Below are 19,630 nucleotides of genomic sequence, written 5' to 3'. Positions count from 1 at the left end.
TATTTTCAAGATCTAATCAGTTTTATATCCATTATTGCATTGACTTTTCAATATCACATCACCATCTTATCAAGGACATTTGAGGGGCAATAAATGCAGATCTAGTTAACAATGCCCCATATCCCACAGAAGTTTAAAAGAATCATTTATTAATTGTATTAATTTATTCTATATGTTCAAATTTTCAGTTCACATTATTCAGCCATCTTCAGATTATTATATTCATTAATTTGACAGCTCCTCTCAGCCTTTTGACCAACAAGATCACATGAAAATCACCACCCACCATGCTGCGTACAATCTAACCTGGAAATTTCTCACCAGAACTGGACAAAAATTCCAGGAATTCCTAAGACTGCTGTGCAAACACCACTACCAAAAAACTACCATATTTCAAAAAGATGTTCCAATACTATCTTTTCAAGACAAGAGATAAGCTTTAGGATATAGAATTGTAAGCATCTCCCTTTTTTAAACAACATAAAGATCACAATTTTCTGAAAGAAAGTGTAATATAATATAGTCTAATTTATTTTAAGGTGAATTTCCATAAAAAAACATACTAATCTCTATGTTAACTTACCAAACTGTCTAGCAGCCTTCAAAACCTTTTTGAGATCTTCGTTAATGATCTGACGTTCGTGCTTTGGTACATTCTCAACAAAGTGAATTATATTCTTCCAAGTCAACCCTGTCTTGCAAAAGTGTTCATTCCTCTTTAATCTTTTTGTCTATGACAGTTAATACATTGAAAAAGATAAAATTAAGATAACATAAGTAATCATTGGCATGCAAGCAAAAAAAACTCAAAAATGCTGTTAAAATCTCATTGAGAAAAAAATAATTTAACTTGGCAATAATTACCTGCCATTGAAACCTAGTGCTAGGGCTTCAAATTCATGAAAATACACAGCAATGTAATAAACGTGCTCTTCAACCCAGTGGTACAGCTAGTAGAGCTGCTACCTCACAGCTCCAGCAGCCTGGCTTCAACCCTGAGTTCCTGTGCTGTCTGTGTGGAGTTTGTATGTTCCCCCTTTGACCACGTGGGTTTTCCCCACATGCTCTGGTCTCTCCCATATCCCAAAGATGTGTGGGTCGGTAGGCTAACTGCCATTGTTAATTACCCCCTACCGTGTACATGTGGGGTAGAATCTGCGGGGGACAGGGGAGGGTGGTGGGCAGGGAAGAGGTGAATAAGGATGTGCTCCTTTACACATTTCACCTATGGCTTAATGTAGCTTTAAACATGATTGTTTTCTTCTCACTGTCAAAAGCAAAGATGCAAGTTACTACTACTTGTACAATGTTTTTATAAAGATATTTTCTTGTGATCGTGTATCTTGCAATGGTGCTTTGCAGCACTTTGCAAGCAAAATGCAACTGTTAAAATTAAGAATAGAAAATGTTGGAAACACTCAGCAGGTCAGGCTGCATCTGTGGAAAGATGAATAGAGTTAATATTTCAAGTCAAAGACATCTTTGGGAGTCTGGCAGGTGGCATGCAAATGATGTGGCCTATCCAACAGAGCCAAATGAATGCAACAAGGGCCTCTCTACTGGCAATGTTGACCTGTGGCCAAACTGGTTTGCTTGCTCTTTCATGAATTTTAAGAATTTTGTGGAGAGAGTGTTAATGGCATATTTCAAGTGCCTTGAGATGCCTGCTGCAGGAGGTCCAGGTCTCAGAAGCAGAGAGGAGGGTAGGAACCACTGCTGCCTGATAGATCACAAGTTTTGTGTCAGTCCGAGGTCTTAATCTTCAAACAGCCTTTTCTTCAATCAATTAAAGGCTGTATTGGCACATTGAAGGGAATGGTGAATTTCATCCAATGAGTGGTGACTCCTGAGATATGAGAAGTAGTCTACTCTTATCACTGTCTCACCACTAAACTTTATTGTCACAGGGCAGCGCTGTACAGCAGCAGCAGGTTGGTAAAAGACCTTTGTCCTGCATGTATTGAGTGCAAGCCCCATCCTCTCATATGCACCAATGAAAAAGTCGACAATGTACTCAATTTGTGCCAAACAAAGATTATATTTTATTTTCAGTTCGCTGAATTTTAGTGCTTTATCTGTTGGAATATGACATTGTGATGAATAAGGTTTCTAGATCAAAATAGGATGTCATAGTTCTGTAAGGAATATTTCATCTTAAATAAGTGAGCTGGGAGGAAAATGAAATTAGAATCAAGGGTTAATTGTATGGCAGAGACTGAAAATGATGGCTTTGGTTTGCCACATGCCTAATCAGTATAAATTAAGATCAGAAATTTGAAAGAGGAGTGGTTATATGGCCCTTCAAGCCTGCTCCACTAATCAATAAGATCATGACTGAATGATCTACTTATCGTATCCCTTGATCCCAGAGTGCCTAAGTATCTATTGATTTCAATACTGAACATTTTTCACATGAGAATTATAAGCGATACTCTTCATAAATCAATGTTGGGCCTACTTCTGTTCTTCACATTCAAGCAACACAAGGAAAAAAGAATTGTTTTATGATTAGCAGTCAGAATTTGGAATGCATTGCCTGATATTAAACACCATGGAACTAAATGCGAGTAAAAGATAAACATAGAACAAAAAATGTCAATTTTTTGTATATATAAGAGATTTAAGTACCTCAAGATAGAACATAGAACAATAGAGCACAGTATAGGCCCTCTGGCCCATGATGTTGTGCCGACATTTTATCCTGTTCTAAGATCTATCTAACCCTTCCATCCCACATAGCCCTCCATTTCTCTATCATTCATGCGCCTATCTAAAAATCTCTTAAATATCCCTAATATATCTGCCCCCACAACTTCTGCCGGCAGTGCACTCCATGCACCCACCACTCTCTGTGTATAAGAAAAACATACCTCTGACATCCCCTCTATACCTTCCTCCAATCACCTTAAAATTATGCCCCCTCATGTTAGCCATTTTCAACCTGGCAATAAGTCTCTGACTGTCTACTCGATCTATGCCTCTTATCATCTTGTACACCTCTATCAAGTCATCTCTCATTCTCCATCACTCCAAAGAGAAAAGCCCTAGCTCGCTCAACCTATCCTCATAAGACATGCTCTCCAATCCAGGCAGCATCCTGGTAAGTCTCCTCTGCAATCTCTCTAAAGCTTCCACATCCTTCCTATAATGAGGTGACCAGAACTGAACACAATACTCCAAGTGTGGTCTAACCAGAGTTTTATAGAGCTGCAACATTACCTCGTGGCTCTTGAACTCAATACCATGACTAATGAAGGCCAACACACCATACGCCTTCTTAACAACCCTATTGACCTGCACTGCAACCTTGAGGGATCTATGGACTTGGACCACAAAATCCCTCTTTTCCTCCACACTGCTGAGAGTCCTACCATTAATCTTGTAGTTTGCCTTCAAATTCAATCTTCCAAAGTGTATCACTTCACACTTTTCCAGGTTGAACTCCATCTGCCACTTCTCAGCCCAGGTCTGCATCTTATCAATGTCCTGTTGTAACCTTCAGCAACCTTCTACACTATCCACAACACCACTAACCTTCATGTCATCAGCAAACTTACTAACCCACCCTTCCACATCTTCATCAAAGTCATTTATAAAAATCATAAAGAGCAGGGGTCCCAGAACAGATCCCTGCGGAACACCACTGGTCACCAAACTCCAGGCAGAATACTCTCCATCTGCCGCCACGCTCTGTCTTCTATGAGCAAGCCAATTCTGAAACCACACAGCCAAGTTTCCCTGGATCCCATGCCTCCTGACTTTCTGAATGAGATTTCCATGAGGAACCTTAACAAACGCCTTAGGATGTACACCACATCCACTGCTCTACCTTCATCAATGTGCTTGTCACATCCTCAAAGAATTCAATCAGGCTCATGAGGCATGACCTGCCCCTCACAAAGCCATGCTGACTGTCCCTAATCAGCCTATACTTCTCCAAAAGCTCAGAAATCCTGTCTCTAAGAATCTTCTCCAGTAATTTGCCCACCACTGAAGTAAGACTCACTAGTTTTTAATTCCCAGGGTTATCCCTAATCCCTTTCTTAAACACAGGAACATTTGCCACCCTCCAATCATCTGGCACTACTCCTGTGGCCAGTGAGGACGTAAAGATCACCGCCAAAGGCACAGCAATCTCTTCCCTCGCTTCCCCTAACAACCTTTGATATATCCCATCTGGCCCCTATGACGTATCTATCCTAATATTTTTCAAAAGTACCAACACATCCATATTCTTCACGTCAACATGCTCTAGTATATCAGCCTGTTGTACGCCATCTTCACAAATGTCAAGGTCTCTCTCACTGGTGAATACTGAAGCAAAGTATTCATTAAGGACTTCCCCTACCTCTTCTGACTCCAGACATGTTTCCTCTTTTATCCCTGATCAGTCCTACCCTCACTCTGGTCATCCTCCTGTTCTTCACATACGTTTTCCTAATCCTACTCACCAAGGCCTTCTCATGCCCCCTTCTAGCTCTCCTAAGTCCATTCTTAAGCTCCCTCCTGGCTACCTTGTAACTTCCCAGAGCTCTGTCTGATCAATGCTTTCTAACCCTAGGTAAGCTTCTTTCTTCCTCCTGACAAGACATTCTACATATCTTGTCAACCATGGTTCTTTCACTGTGACATCCTTACCCTGCCTCAATGGGACAAACCAATCCAGAACCCCATGCAAGTACTCCCTAAACAACCTCCTCATTTCCGTTGTGCACTTCTCCAAGAACATCTGTTCCCACTTTATGCTCCCATTCCTGCCTAATAGCATCATAAATCCCCCTCCCACAATTAAAATACTTTCCCATATTGTCTGCTCCGATTCCCCTCCAAGGCAGTTATAGTCACTGTTCAAAATGCTCTCCTACCGAGAGATCTAAAACTTGATCAGGCTCATTACCTAGCACCAGGTCCTCTAGTCGGCCTGTCAACATACCGGGGCCGGAATCCTTCCCGGACATACTAAACAAACTCTGCCCCATCTATCCCCTTTGTGCTAAGGAGGTGCCAATCAATATTAGGGAAGTTGAAATCTCCCATGACAACAACCCAATAGAGTGATCACTCCCTTTCTGTTTCTGACTTCCACCCATACTGACTCAGTAGACGATCCCTCCAGGACGTCCTCCCTTTCTACAGCTGTGATACTGTCCCTGATCAGCAAAGCCACCCCCCCCCCCACCTTTTTTACCTCCGTCCCTGTCCCTTTTAAAACATCTAAACCCCGGAATATCCAGCAGCCATTCCTGTCTTTGCGACAGCCAAGTCTCTGTAATGACTACAACGTTGTAGTTCCATGCACTCACCCAAGCTCTAAGTTCATCACCCGTGTTCCTGATACTTCCCACATTAAAGCCCACCCAACTGACTGTGAATTTGCCCTTTCAATTGCCTATCCTTCCTTAATGCACCGATCTCTAACCTATCATTCGGATTCCCACCCCCTGCCAAAGGGTCACTATACCCATGTAGAGCAGGTTTATTAGAATGATGCCGAGGAGACAAAATATTGTTAAAGAGTAAAACTTGAGATAGTGGGATAATGTTAAGGACTTTTTGGTAAGGAAAGGTCCAATGGAGTTTCTTTTTATAAATTATTACCTTTTTTTTCCTGAATCAGTGACAAAGGGTTACCAATTTAAAACATCAAGAATATAAGCATGGCAAAGTGAAAATTTCTTTATCGTGAAGATTACTGGAATGCTTTGGGAGTAGTTAAAGCAGAGGCCAATTCATCCGTTAAAGAAAACTGTTGAAATATTTGGTTAGCAGGAAGAAACAAGTGGAAAAAGTGGGCCATTGGAATACATATGAATTGCTCAACCAAGAAAAACAGATATGATGGGCTAAATGTCTCCTGTACTGTAGGTTTCATGGGGTAAGTGCACTACCAATCAGTCATTATGCCAAGAAGTGCAAAGACATCAAATTACAAGTGCATGATTTGGCTAGTTTTGCACTGCACAATAGCCTCAGTAGGTTGCTGCCACCATCTATTCTCACGGATGAAAGGACCTTGGTAAATAGCTACCTAATTACTTACATCTGAGCATTCATAATGACAGGGTAGGTCATACCCTTCACGTAACAAAGAAAACAAGACAAATTCTCTTTTCCACATTATTCGTTAAAGTCTAGGCATTATGTAAAAAAAAACAAAAAACTGAAATGCTGTAATTTCACCTTACCACAAACACCACCTGCAAACTATTCAAGCTTGCTGTGATAATTGTTTGAATCCCTTACATAGGTTATTGTTGCAGTTACATTCTGCAAGTTGGTCACAGAGCAAACCATTTGAAATACTATTTTACCAAGTGAAAGTAATATAAATAAAATAATAAGAAAATTAAATACTAAAAATTTCTACAAATTCTAACAAGTTCCTTAATGTAATGCTTACGTAGTCTAAAATTAATCACTCTGTAAGTAGAAACAGTGCTTCCTCTAAAACAATTCTGTGTGAGCTCACATAGAATCATTGCAATAAAATGAAAATACACTTCTGTGGATTTTTTTTGTGGAAATGTGCCTGCAGTCTACATATCTACATATGCACAAAATTGTTTTACAATCTGGACATGATTACATCATTGGTGCCGTCTCTGATGCATTTACTTTTACCTGATTTACAAATGGATCAGGTTAAAATAGAAAATGCAATTCTAAATACCTACATTCATTTCTGAAGAATCCTCGATATATTCATCTTGTCTGGTGACATTTGAAAAGGAGCGCAAAGCTCCAGTTAGACGAGGTAGTTCCATTTATTCCCGACTTATTGATCCATAGGAAAAGTAATCAAATTGCAACTGGGATTTGCAAAATCTGTGGACAAAACAGAAGAGCATGAAATTATTCAACTGATGCACAAGTTTCTCAAAAGAAAAATAGATATAGAATTATGGCACTGTAGATAGACAAATAAAATGACAAACATTTTAAGAAAATAAGGAAAAGGCAAAATAATGGCAAATGTATTTCAGTTTACAGAAATATAAAATATTTATTAGTCACACGTACATCGAAATACACAGTGAAATGTGTTTTTGTGTTTTTTTGCGTTATTGAGAATGCTGGGGGCAGCCCACAAGTGTCACCACTCTACTGGCGCTAACAATAGCATGCCCACAGCTCCTAAACTGTACGTCTTTGGAATGTGGGACTAAACCAGAACACATGGAGGAAATCCACACAGACATGGGGAGAACATACAAACTCCTTAGAGACAGTGGTGGAATTGAACCTGGGTCACTATCACTGTAATAGCGTTACACTAACCACTACACTACCCTGCCGCCAATATGAAATATCCACTTTGGACCAAAAAAGGATAGAACCTGAAAATCCGAAGAAGAACTACAGACAGTAAATCTGAAAATCAAATCTAAAATAAAAACAGAAAACGCTGGAAACTGTCAGCAGGTCAGGGAGCATCTGTCAAATGAGAAACAGTTAACATTTCAGGTCTGGGAGCCTTCACCAGAACCAAGATAGAATCTAGGATAAAACTTTGTACAGGAAAACCCCTCTCCCCCCCACGTTATGGAGCAGTTGCATTCCTAGAAAAGCATCCGTATCACGATTTTCCATAACATGGCACTCTAGTTCCTATGAATCCCACGTTATAAGTGGAGATGTTTTCCTACGTAATTCTTTTCTCTACAGTAAAGATGAGTACTGCAGCTGCTGGTTCATGGCAGGGGACAATTTACAAGATTGTGTTTGTCATTTTCCAAAGGAAATCTCTTGTGACCAGTAGCTTCATTGAAAGACACAAGCGAATACAGATGCCTATCATGTTCCAGCTTTTAGTTTGAATGGAGACATACATTTTTAAATGCACATCAAATATAGGCAAGGTAGATTAATGATATAACTCACAACAAATAACAGTGGTCATTTAGGTTTGCAACTTGTACTTAAACTTGTTGACCCTGTTTCAGACATCTTGAGGGTAAATAATATGGAAAACTCTTGAGCAAATAAAACTGCTAGCCAGCAAAATGAACCTACCACATCACAAAAAGCCACATTATCTGCACATGCATCAAGAAATGCAAGTTGAAATAAATAAAAATGGACAAAATTTGTTGTTTCTATCATATTTTGTGTTTAATTGCTTTCTCCACGTGAATTCCGTAAGAATGAATTTTCATCCATAGCTCGGATTTTTGGGTAGTTATTTGCAAGTTCCATTGTCGTGAGTTTACATTACCTGAACAACTGTAATATGTGAGGCCTCTGTACATTCAAAATGATGAACTGCTATAGGCAATTTGGAGATCCAAAAAGAAAAGGGACTCCAAAGTATATCAATCATTAAAATATCAAGAATTGCTCTGAAAAATAACCAGAACAGTTAAGATATCTTGCAAAACACCATACCTGTACTAATTCTGGCCACTACCCCCGAGAAAGAACGTGCAGGATTTTGAGTACAGTGTGTACTTACCAAAGTGATAATTGAACTCCAAGGGTTGAGTTACAAGGAAAAAATACATAAACTAGGATAGTACTCTCTGAAAGCTTTAATCAAACCAAAGTTAACAGTTTTATTTTATTAATTAGGAAGACATGCCACATTTCAAATAAAAAGAGACAAGGGAAAAGAGGTTATGAATTACACCTGCCTGCAGGGGGTGATAAAAGTTTGGAATACACTTCCACAGAAGCAATAGATGCTGGATCAATGTTAATTTTAACTTTCAGTTTTGCTACTTTTTAAAAAAGGTATCAGGTATATGAAATTAGGTCACAGAATGGACATGATCGCATTGAATGGCAGAACTAGTTTAGGAACAGGAGTTTAGCCCCTTCGAGCAAGTATACAACTTGGTCAAATAGGCCCAACCATTTCAGTGCATTCAAAATGTTAAGTAAAACATAACAAAGGAAATAATAACTAGGAAAATGAGCAATTCCATTTCCTTTAAAACTGTGTATGAATGCCACTATTGTTTGTGTGTGTATATAATGACCAAAATAACTTTGCTATCACTTGACCAATTATTCTCTGCATTTGAACTATGTACTGCAGAAGAAAAGATTAAACTCTTTCTTAAAATAATACAAAAGGAAATGAGAACCTGGGAAATTTACATCAAATTGAGGAAAAGAAAACACTGATAAAATCCCTTTTGTTGTGCCAAAAACTTGCACTCCCAAACAGTACTTTGGCCCTTTCATACAAGTCATTCACACGGTGTAATTATCTGCCTATGCAATGATACATGTGAAACCCCCATCAATCACAGCCTGCCAACATTAAAAAATGACCCATTTGTTCTTACTCCTTGTTTTTCACCCATTAACTAATTCTTTGTCCCTGCGTATTTATCACACTCTGCTCTAAGAGTCTGTGTGTCAAAACCTTTTATGTGGAACCGTAACAAACGTCTTTCGAAAACCTCAAAATACCACATCCATTGGTTCCCCTTTATCCTTCCTCCTGGTGATATCCTCAGGATATTCTTTATGGATCTGGCAATCAAAATTTTCCTTTCGTATAACCTTGCTAAGTGCCTGATGCGAACATAAGAAATAGGAGCAGGAGTACATCATATTGTCCTTTGAGCTTGTTCCACCATTCATCAAAATCACTGATCTCCCATCTCAGTGTCATTTTTCTGCACCATCTACCCCTTGATTCCCAGATATCCCTCGATTCCCAGATATCCCTCAATGCCCTGAAATTTAATGATCTATCCGTTAAATGTACACAATGACTGAGCATACACAGGTATCAGGGTAGAAAATTCCAAAGGCTCACCGTCCTCTCAGTCCTCAATAGCCTAGCCCTTATTCTCAAACAGTGCCTCCAGTCCTAGACTCCTCAGTAAGAGGACAAATGCACCCTGCATCTAAGAATTCTGTAAGCTTTGATGATATTTCCTCTCATTCTTCTAAACTCCAAGAATACAGTCTACTAAATCTCGTCACAAAGCAAACCCTCCATCCCTGGAACCAGTGGATCTTTGCTGCAGTTCCTCAATGGCCTTTCCTACGTAAAGAGATGAAAACTGCACACAGTACTCCAAAGGCAGTCTCACCAAGGCCTTATATAATTCTAATAATCCTTTGTTACTCCTTTAATCAAACGCTCTTGTAATAAAGGCCAGCATACCATCTACATTCCTGATTGCTTGCTGCATCTGCATGTTAGCCTTCAGTGACTTGTATGCAAGCAGACCTAGCTCCCTTCGAACATCAACATTACCCAATCACTCACCATTTAACAAATACTCGCTTTTTCTATTTTGTGCCCTGAAGGGATTGATCTCACTATTTTTTGGTTGCACATTATGTTCTATCTGCCACGTTCTTGTTTATTCACTCATCTTGTCCTTATTCAGATGTCATGAAAATCAGGAGTGTTAGTAATAGTGAGCAGGAGAATCACAGGCTACAAGATTATATTGATTTCAATGGTCAACGGAATTTAACCCTGATAAGTGTGCAGTGATGCACCTTGGGAGGACTGACAAGGGTGGGCCATACAGAATGCATGGTAGGATCCCAGGGAGTATTAAGGAACAGGGCAATCTTGGTATACAAGTTCAAGGATTCTTGAAGGTGGCAATGCAGGTAGATAAGTTGAGAAGAAGACATATGGGATACATGCCTTCAATCACCAGGACACAGAATATAAGAGCAGGGAGATTATGGTACAACAATATAAAACATTGGTTTGGCCACAGCTGGAGTACTGTGTACAGTTCTGGTTACCACACAATAGGAAGGACATGATTGTACTGGAGAGGGTGTAGAGGAGATTCACCAGGATATTGCCTGGGATGGAGCATTTCAGTTATGAGGAGAGACTAGACAGACTGAGTTTGTTCTCCCTGGAGTGTGAGAGAGGTATATCTGATACAAAATTATGAGGGGCATACTTAGGTATCTAAAACTAGAGAGCACGGGTTTAAGGTAAGGAATTACAGGTTTGGAGGGGATCTGAGACCCAGATGGAGATTGGAATATAAAACGCACTGCCCAAGAGGGTGATGGAGGCAGGCATTCTCACATTTAAAAAGTGATGGTAAATGAGTATGTATGGTGAGGTATTTGATGGTCAGCATGGACAAGATGAGTCAAAGGTGCTTCTGTGCAGTATGCCTCTATGGCTTATTGCCTCAGTACATACGCCACTTTACTCACAAATCCCACGTAACTTAGTATTATCAGCAAACTTGGAAATATGACATCTCACCCCCTCAGCTGAACCATTAATATAAATCCTGAACAGCCAAGTCCCCAGCACAAATTCCTTCAATATCCCACAAGTCACAACCTGCCAATCTAAGAATTTGTTTATTCTCACTCTTTATTTTCTATCCAATAACCAATTCTATGTGCTCTGACTTGTTTTGATGTGTTGGCTTTTGATCCTATTAGTTTCCAAGTGCTTATCATCCTTTTTGATTCCAGCTTCAATCAGATTGGTTGTTTTTGCATCCTCTATTACGAAGGAAGATAAAGGATAGCAGAATGGGCCATGTACCTCTGATATTGGCGAAGTATTTCATCTTTCCAATAAAGCCACGCCTTCTGGGCATGCCCTGCAGCCCTACATTTTAGAATATATATATTCCTTTTTCTGTATACTCACTCTCTGCCTCATGTCATAACTTTTATGAATTATAAACAAAGGACCACATTTTCCCTCCCTAAATGCCCTCAATAATCCAGTGTTCAGATGTCCTTGTTACAGATTAGCTATTCAGAATTGTGATGAAAATAAATTTCTTTCATTGGGTTGTAAATCTTTGGAATTCTCTAGCTCAAAGGGCTTTGATGCTCAGTCACTGGATACATTAGAAAGATGTGATCGTTAGATTTCTGGACACATGGAATCAATGGATGTGGGAATCAGGCAGGGTAATGGAATGAATACAGGATCTGCACGATCTTATTGAAAGGAGGAGCATGGTCTTACATTCTGCTGAAAATAAATTGGTCATTTTTAGATACAAGCTTTTAAAAATGCTATCACGCTCGTCACTGACATTTTAAATTTATTCCTAATCCCTGAAATTCGCATGAATCACAATCAAAACGATGCAGCTAGTAAAACTGCTGCCTCAAAGCACCAGAGACCCAGTTTCAGTCCTGACCCTTAGGTGCTATCTGTTGAATACAAACTCCACACAGTTAGCGTGGGGTGGTGAGGGAGCAGAGGGAGCACCCACCATCTGATTCTCCAAATCCTTTCCACCAAGCACAAGCAAGAAGTGTTCTAGAATATTCTTCACCTACTAGATAACCACAATTCCAGAAATTTTCATGAAGTGCAATACAATCCAGCACAAAGCAAACTATTCAATTAACATTCCATCCTTCATCTGTGCACTCCCGCCACTACTGGCACAAATAGGTTGTAGTGTACACCATCAACAAAATAGACTGTAGAAACTTGCCAAGGCTTCTTCAATAACATCTCCTTGACTGCTGCTATCAAGATGGATCAGGAGACCATGCACATGGAATTGCTACCATCTTCTGTGCATGCTCCAAGTCATAAACCGTTCTGAATCAAAAATATTCAATGTTCAGTTTTGGGGTCAAATTCCAGGACCTCTGTACTTTGGAGCTGCCCTGAATGAGCTACATTTCCTTTCTCATTCTCTTTTCAGCTGCCTGGACCTCAAGCCTTAGAAATCCTTTCCATCAAGTCACCAAAATTATCCTTGACCAGGTATTTGATCATGTGCCCTCACATCTCATATGGTTCAGTAGCAAACTGCTTAAAATAATTACTTGCTGAAACACAGCGAGATCTTTTAGTGTATTAAAGGCACTATATGAATACGAGTGTGTGTTGCACCTACCAACAGAAAGATACTTAACAAACAGGCACTTAAGAGATGTAGAAGGAAATCAGGGAGGCAAAAAGGGAACACAAGACATCCTTGGCAGATAAGGTAAAGGAACATCGTAAGAGATTCCATATCAAGATCAAAAGGGCAATTAGGGAGAGAACAAGTCCTCTTAAGAATTAGTGTGTGGAGCCACAGGAGGCCTTACATAAATACTTTTACCATGGAGAAGGTCATAGAAGTTAAGGAATTCAGGTAAGAGAATAGTGATAACCTGAAGCACATCAATATCCCTGAAAGAGGAGGTATTGCCCATCTTCAGACATATCAAGGTGGATGAATCCCCGGGACATGACCAAGTGTATCCTCAGACATTTGGGAAGCGAGTGAAGAAATTGCTAGGGCCCTAGCAGAGATTTTTGTATCTTTCTTAGCCACAGGTGAGGTACCAGAAGACTGGAGTATGGCTGATGTTGTGCCTTCATTTAAGAAAGGCTACAAGGCCAAGCAAGGGAACTACAGGCCAGAGAGCCTAACATCAGTCATTGGAAAGTTACTAGAGGGGATTCTGAGAGACAGGATCTATCTGTATTTGGAAAAGTAAGGAGTGATTAGGAATAGTCAGCGCAGATTTGTGTGTGGAAAATCATGTCTCACAAATATGATTGAGTTTTTTTTTGAAGAGGTGACCAAGAGGATTGATGAAGGCAGGGCAGTAGACGTCTACATAGATTTTAGCAAGGCATTTAACAAGGACCCACATGGTAGGCCAGTCCAAAAGTGAGATCACATGGGATCTAGGGTGAGCTAGCCAATTGGATACAGTAGATCTAGAATTGTTTCCACCTTCACCGTCACACTCCCCAGCTCCATCTGCCTTTCTTCTATTTTCTTTCTCTGTTTCCACTTATCACCCACCTGCCTGTCTCCAAACTCCACCCCTCCCCATCCCCCACCTGACTCCTTCTGCCCATTATCCCTCACCCTTCCTCTGTCCACCCATCACTTACCAGCCCCTATCCTGTCTCACCCCTCCCAAAATGTCAACAATTCATCCTTCCCACAGATGCTGTTCAACCCACTGAATTCCTCCAGCACTTTGTTTCTTTTCTCCAGATTAGAATACCTGCAGTCTCTTGTATCTGAATTGGAAACAAAGTAGGCTTGGTGGAAGGAGTCAGAGAGTGGCAGTGGAGGGTTGTTTCTCAGATTGGAGGCCTGTAGTGTGCTGCAGGGATTGGTGCTGGGTCCCCTGTTGTTCACCATTTATATTAACAACTTGGGTGAGAATGCAAGTGGCATGATTAGTAAGTGACACCAAAATTGTACAGTACAAGCCCTTTGGCCCACAATGTTGTACCAAACTAATTAAACCAATGACCCCTAATTAATCTAATCCCTCTTCCCCACACATTGACCATATCCCTCCCTTCTCTGCATATTCTTGTGTCTATCTAAGAGTCTCTTAAATGGTCCTATGCTATCTGCCTCTACCACCACCTATGGTAAGCAGGGACAAGGTAACCAAAAGGCCCTTTTCAATGCTGTATAATGACCATGACTAACCTCTTCAAAAATGGCTTTGTGCATTACAGTTTGAATGGCATTAACAGTAATCTCATTGAAATCAGATAGGAATTTTAGACAGCCTGATGAAAGATCAGCATTAAGTATTGGCTCAAAAAACAAACTGCTGGAGGAACTCAGTGGGTCAAGCAACATCTGTGGAGGGAAAGGTTGCAGGGCTCAGGCAAAATGTCAATCTTTCCTTTCAAAAGTTGAATTTATTGTCATATGCACAAGTACATATATGCACAGGGAGCAGCGAAAAACTTACTTCCCTCCACAGATGTGGCAATGACCCACTGTCTTCCTCCAAACGTTTCTTAGCCCTCTGACATCTGCAGTCTCCTCTGTCTACCTGAAATATTGGCTGTTTCCCTTTCCACCTATGCTGCCTGGTCTGCTAAATGTTTCTAGCATTTTCTATTTTTGTTTCAGACTTCCAACTCTGCAGTAATTATTTTTATTTTCACATTAGACAACTGTCAGTTTTCAGAACAGCTCACATTCAACTTCATTCAGGTCAAATGTTTCCAAGATACATTTCAGAACCATGAAACACAGATTTAAGCTAACTAGTATTTGAATTAGAGCGAAATGGAAAAATATTTTTCATGAGAGGGCATAGATTTAAGATAAGGGGGAAAGGTTTAAAGGGGGTGAGGGGGAAAGGTTTAAAGGGGGTGGGGGTAAGTTTTGCCATACAGAAGGTGGCAAGTATATGGAATAAGCTGCCTGAGACAGTGGTAGAGACAGGAACAATTACAATATTTAAAAGACATTTGGACAGGTACATAGATAAGAATGGTTTAGAGGGATATGAGCCAAATGCAGTCAAATGGGATTGGCATCTTAGTCATCACAGACGGGTTGGGCCAAAGGACCCGTTTTTGTGCTGTAATTCTATGAATCTTCGAATCCTAGCTTGTGCGTAGCTGGAATTCACCACCTGAAAAGGTGACTGAGGACAAAATCTTCATTACAGTGATGAATTTATACTCAAAGTGCTCTAACCTATGAGGTTTAGGCCAAAACCGAAATAACAATAATCAGGTGGAAAGCTCTCAAATGGCCAATTCTCTCGTGTACCAGAAGTGTTACGTTTCTTTAAAACAGAACACAAGGATCTGAAATTCCACTCGAAACAAACTTAAGAGCTCGAAATCAGAATTGAAATTTCCAGTGTCACTTGAGAATCCTTGTAAACGCCAAAAGTTTTATTGTTTGAAGAAAGCACATTCAAAACAGTTTACACATATCTTGGGCACATGGTCACACTAGTGATTACTGTCAAATACGAACACAAGATTTCCTGCGAAGGGGACGATGACTTTAAACGAGGCGAAAGGCTCCAACGTGTCTTGTTCACACTAAAGACGGGGATTTAATCAGTGTTGGGGATTCAATCAGTGTTGGGGATTCACACTGTGGTCTATCAGGATGTCCACTGGGTCTAAGGGCCACGTTGGTGCATCGCATCACATCACATGGACACGCCCATCTCTCAACCACAGTCATCCAGGAACTGTCGCCCGGAGCATGCACAGTTGGTGCTCCCGCCACAACGCAACACCTGCCGGGACTTGTAGTTTCACACCCGGCACATCAAACTCAGTTTCTATTTAGGCCACACACACCAAACACTGTCCTCTGACTCCTCCAATCCTTGACAAGGCTCTTCTTCTACTTAGTCTCCCCCACGACTGCAACCAGCCAAACCCGCGAGTCGTTTTAATCTGAAATCTCCATCGCGTTTCCCATGCAGCGCACACCTACCGCTATGTAACTCCCGCAACCCCACCGGCCGCCGACTGGTCACTGCCGTAAGCTGCGTCACCGGGGGGAGGGGGCGGGGCTGGGTCGGCGTGTACGCACGCACGCACGCGGACGGGGATGGGATGGGAGAGGGGAGGCATGATCTCGCGAGACTGTGTGCCCCCCCCCCCCCCAACTGCTGTAAAGTGTACGGTTCGGAGGATAACGAGGAGCTCCGGGGGAGGGGGTTGTTCTGTGACGGCGTGAACATTCTTTCCACTGACCGTTTGAAGGCGCGCGAGCCAGGGCGGGCACGAGCCCGGCAGGCTGGCGGGGAGCGCGCGAGCCCGGCGGGCGCTCGTCACGTCGCGTCATCGAAACCGAAAGCACTCGTGCTGCGCGGTATCATTAGGAAAGGAAATTGGACAAGTGTGAGTAGCAGAGTTAGATGTCAAAATAAGGCCGTGGTAAGTTTTAACCCCACACAACCTGGACCGTGCACGCTTTGCAAGCATTCGCTCTTTTTGAGTGGAGGAGATTGATTGGTAGTTAACAGTCTCCCCATAATGGGGCACTTAATTGTGCTAATCATTACTGCGGTCAGTTTAATGGGCTATCAAGTACACAGTTTAATAAAGCAGGGTAAAGTGAGGATAGGCAGCAATACCTCTGGCACGATTATTCTCAACACTGGTGCCCCACCAGGCTGCATCCTCAGCCCTCTAACTCCCTCTACACTCATGACTGTGTGGCCAGATTCTGCTCTAACTCCATCTACAAGTTTGCAGTCGATACCACCGTTGTAAGCCGTATCTCAAACAGTGATGAGTCGGAGTACAGGAAGGAGATAGAGAACTTAGTGGAATGGTGTCATGACAACAACCCTTCCCTCAATGTCAACAAAAGAGCTGGTCATTGACTTCAGGAAAGGGGGCGGTGTACATGCACCTGTCTACATCGATGGTGCTGAGGTCGAGAGGGTTGAGAGTTTCAAGTTCCTGGGTGTGAACATCACCAACAGCCTGTCCTGGTCAAATCACGTAGATGCCTTGGCCAAGAAAGCTCACCAGCGCCTCTACTTCCTCCGGAGGCTAAAGAAATTTGGTTTGTCCCCTTTGATTCTCATCAACTTTTACCGATGCACCATAGAAAGCACCCTATCTGGATGTGTCACGGCTTGGTATGGCAACTCCTCTGCCCAGGACCGCAAGAAGCTGCAGAGAGTTGTGGACACAGCCCAGCGCATCACCGACACCAGCCTCCCCTCCTTGGACTCTGTCTTTACCTCTCATTGTCTTGGTGTAGCAGCCAGCATAATCAAAGACCCCACCCATCTGGGATGTTCTCTCTCCTGTTCCATCGGGTAGAAGATACAGGTGCCTGAGGGCATGTACCACCAGACTTAAGGACAGCTTCTACCCCACTGTGATAAGACTATTGAACGGTTCCCTTATACAGTGAGATGGGCTGTGACCTCACGACCTACCTTGTTGTGACCGTGCACCTTATTGCACTGCACTTTCTCTGTAGCTGTGACACTTTGTACTGTTACTATTTTTACCTGTAGTACATCAATGCACTTTGTACTAGCTCAATGTAACTGCATTGTGTAATGAATTGACCTGTACGATTGGTTTGTAAGACAAGCTTTTCACCGTACCTCGGTGCAAGTGACAATAATAAACCAATACCAATAATAAACTAATACCAATAGCGGGGGGGTGGAGAGGGAGTGGTAAACTTAAGGTTTCTATTTTGCAGAGTCAATACATCTGATGTTGCCCACAACTTCCTAACCCGTACATATTTGGAATGTGGGAGGAGACCGGAGGACCCAGAGGAAACCCACACAGACATGGGGAGAATGTACAAACTCCTTACAGACAGTGGCCGGAATTGAACCCGTGTCGCTGGTGCTGTAATAGTGTTACGCTAACCGCTACACTACCGTGTCTGACTGCAGATGCTGGAATCTGGAGCAATAAAAAATCTGCTGGAGCAACTCAGTGGGTCGAGCAGCATCTGTGGGGGAAGGAATTGTCGACGTTTCAGGTGAACACGTCCTGGTGCAGGGTCTCGACCTGAAGTGCTGACAATTCCTTCCTTCCCTCTCCCTACATCCCCCCCAACCCCAGATGCTGCTCGACTCGATGAGTTTCTCCAGCAGATTGTTTGTTGCTCTGTATTTCTAGGTGCCGTCATTCTGACCAGCAGAATCTGATCCATGAAGTCGATGCCACTCTGTTAAGGTTAAATTCTTCAATGGTTTATGAAAGCCATATTGTGTAGTTAGACAGAAAAAGCTGCAGAGGAACAGTGGGTCAGACAGCATCTGTAGAGAGAAATGGATAGTTGACGTTTCTGGTCGAGACACTTCATTTGGATATTGTGCAGTTGTTGATTTTTGGATAACCAGTGCCCGGTGGTTTCAGTAGCATTACTGTGCCATCGGTAATCACCTTACCTTAAATGGGGCAATCCTTGATTCCCACAGCTTCTGGAGTCTAGTGCTGTTGGTGGATTGTAGCCAGCAAGTCTTTTTTCTACACCTTATCACAGAGTGCAAAAGACAGGACTGGATTCTCAGCAACCCATTTTCAGTTGAATGTGACAAACAGATGTTCCTTTTTGACAACCTCCTGAGGTACCCACCATCACTTACAGGAGATTTCTGCTCCTTTTAATTACTCCAGATGACATGAAGAAACTGCTTCAGCAAGACTGTCAGTGCTGGCAACATCCCTACTCCTTCATTGCTCAAGATTTGTTCTACAGAACTAGCTATGCCTTTAGCCAAGCTTCTCCGACTTATCTTAAATACATGGACCTGTGTTTGCTTTCTGCATTGTAGATTAGGCCACATTGTGAACGCCCAATCCAATGTAAAAGAAATGCAAGTGAAACACTGGTTGGATCCTGGATGGTGAGACAGGAAGAAGTGAAAGGACAGGTGTTGTATCTCCTGCAGTTGTATGGGAAAATGCCATAAGTAGGGGAGTGCTAGGTTGGGATGTAGGAGCTGACCAGGGAGTTGCAAAGAGAATGATCCCTTCCAAATGCTAAAAGGGAACAGAAATATGTGTCTGGTGGTGGAATCGTTTTGCAGCTGGCAGTAATTGCAAAAGATGATTTGTAGAATGTGGAGTCTGTTAGGGTAAAAGATAGGAATAGGGGAACTCTGTTCTTGCTCTGTCTAGGAGGAGAGTGGGTGAGAGCAGAGGTGTGGGATACAGATGAATTGCTCTGTCTAGTGCTCTGGAGGAGGGGAAGCCACAGTTCAGAAAGAAGGAAGACATTTCAGAGGCACCTGTGCAAAATGTATCATCATAGGAGTATGGAAATAAAGAGTCCAGTAGCTAGTTGCCATTGACTAGGAGCCAGGAATAGTACTATTTCTGATAGATCTGTTATTGCATCAAAAATCTTTCCTCCCTTTCTCTACTGCAGGCCTTAGCTCTTAAATGCATGGGTTATTTAGTGTATGGAAAACTTTTGAA

General features: G+C 41.9%; 1 protein-coding gene across 1 annotated transcript in view; it reads right to left on the bottom strand.

Annotated features, from left to right (window-relative positions):
- Positions 1-16,216, bottom strand: part of ascc3 (activating signal cointegrator 1 complex subunit 3) — a 343,029-nt gene extending 326,813 nt beyond the window's left edge. Inside the window, 3 exon segments of the mRNA XM_052024551.1 lie at positions 584-731; positions 6,675-6,825; positions 16,155-16,216. Of these exon segments, the coding sequence (XP_051880511.1) occupies positions 584-731; positions 6,675-6,764 (238 nt within the window). The 5' untranslated portion in view covers positions 6,765-6,825; positions 16,155-16,216.
- Between the last annotated feature and the right edge of the window lie 3,414 nt (positions 16,217-19,630).

This window comes from Pristis pectinata, chromosome 10 (genome assembly GCF_009764475.1).
Source record: "Pristis pectinata isolate sPriPec2 chromosome 10, sPriPec2.1.pri, whole genome shotgun sequence".
Taxonomy (NCBI): domain Eukaryota; kingdom Metazoa; phylum Chordata; class Chondrichthyes; order Rhinopristiformes; family Pristidae; genus Pristis; species Pristis pectinata.
Note: the sequence above shows the minus strand (reverse complement) of the source record. Positions and strands in the feature narration are given on the sequence as shown.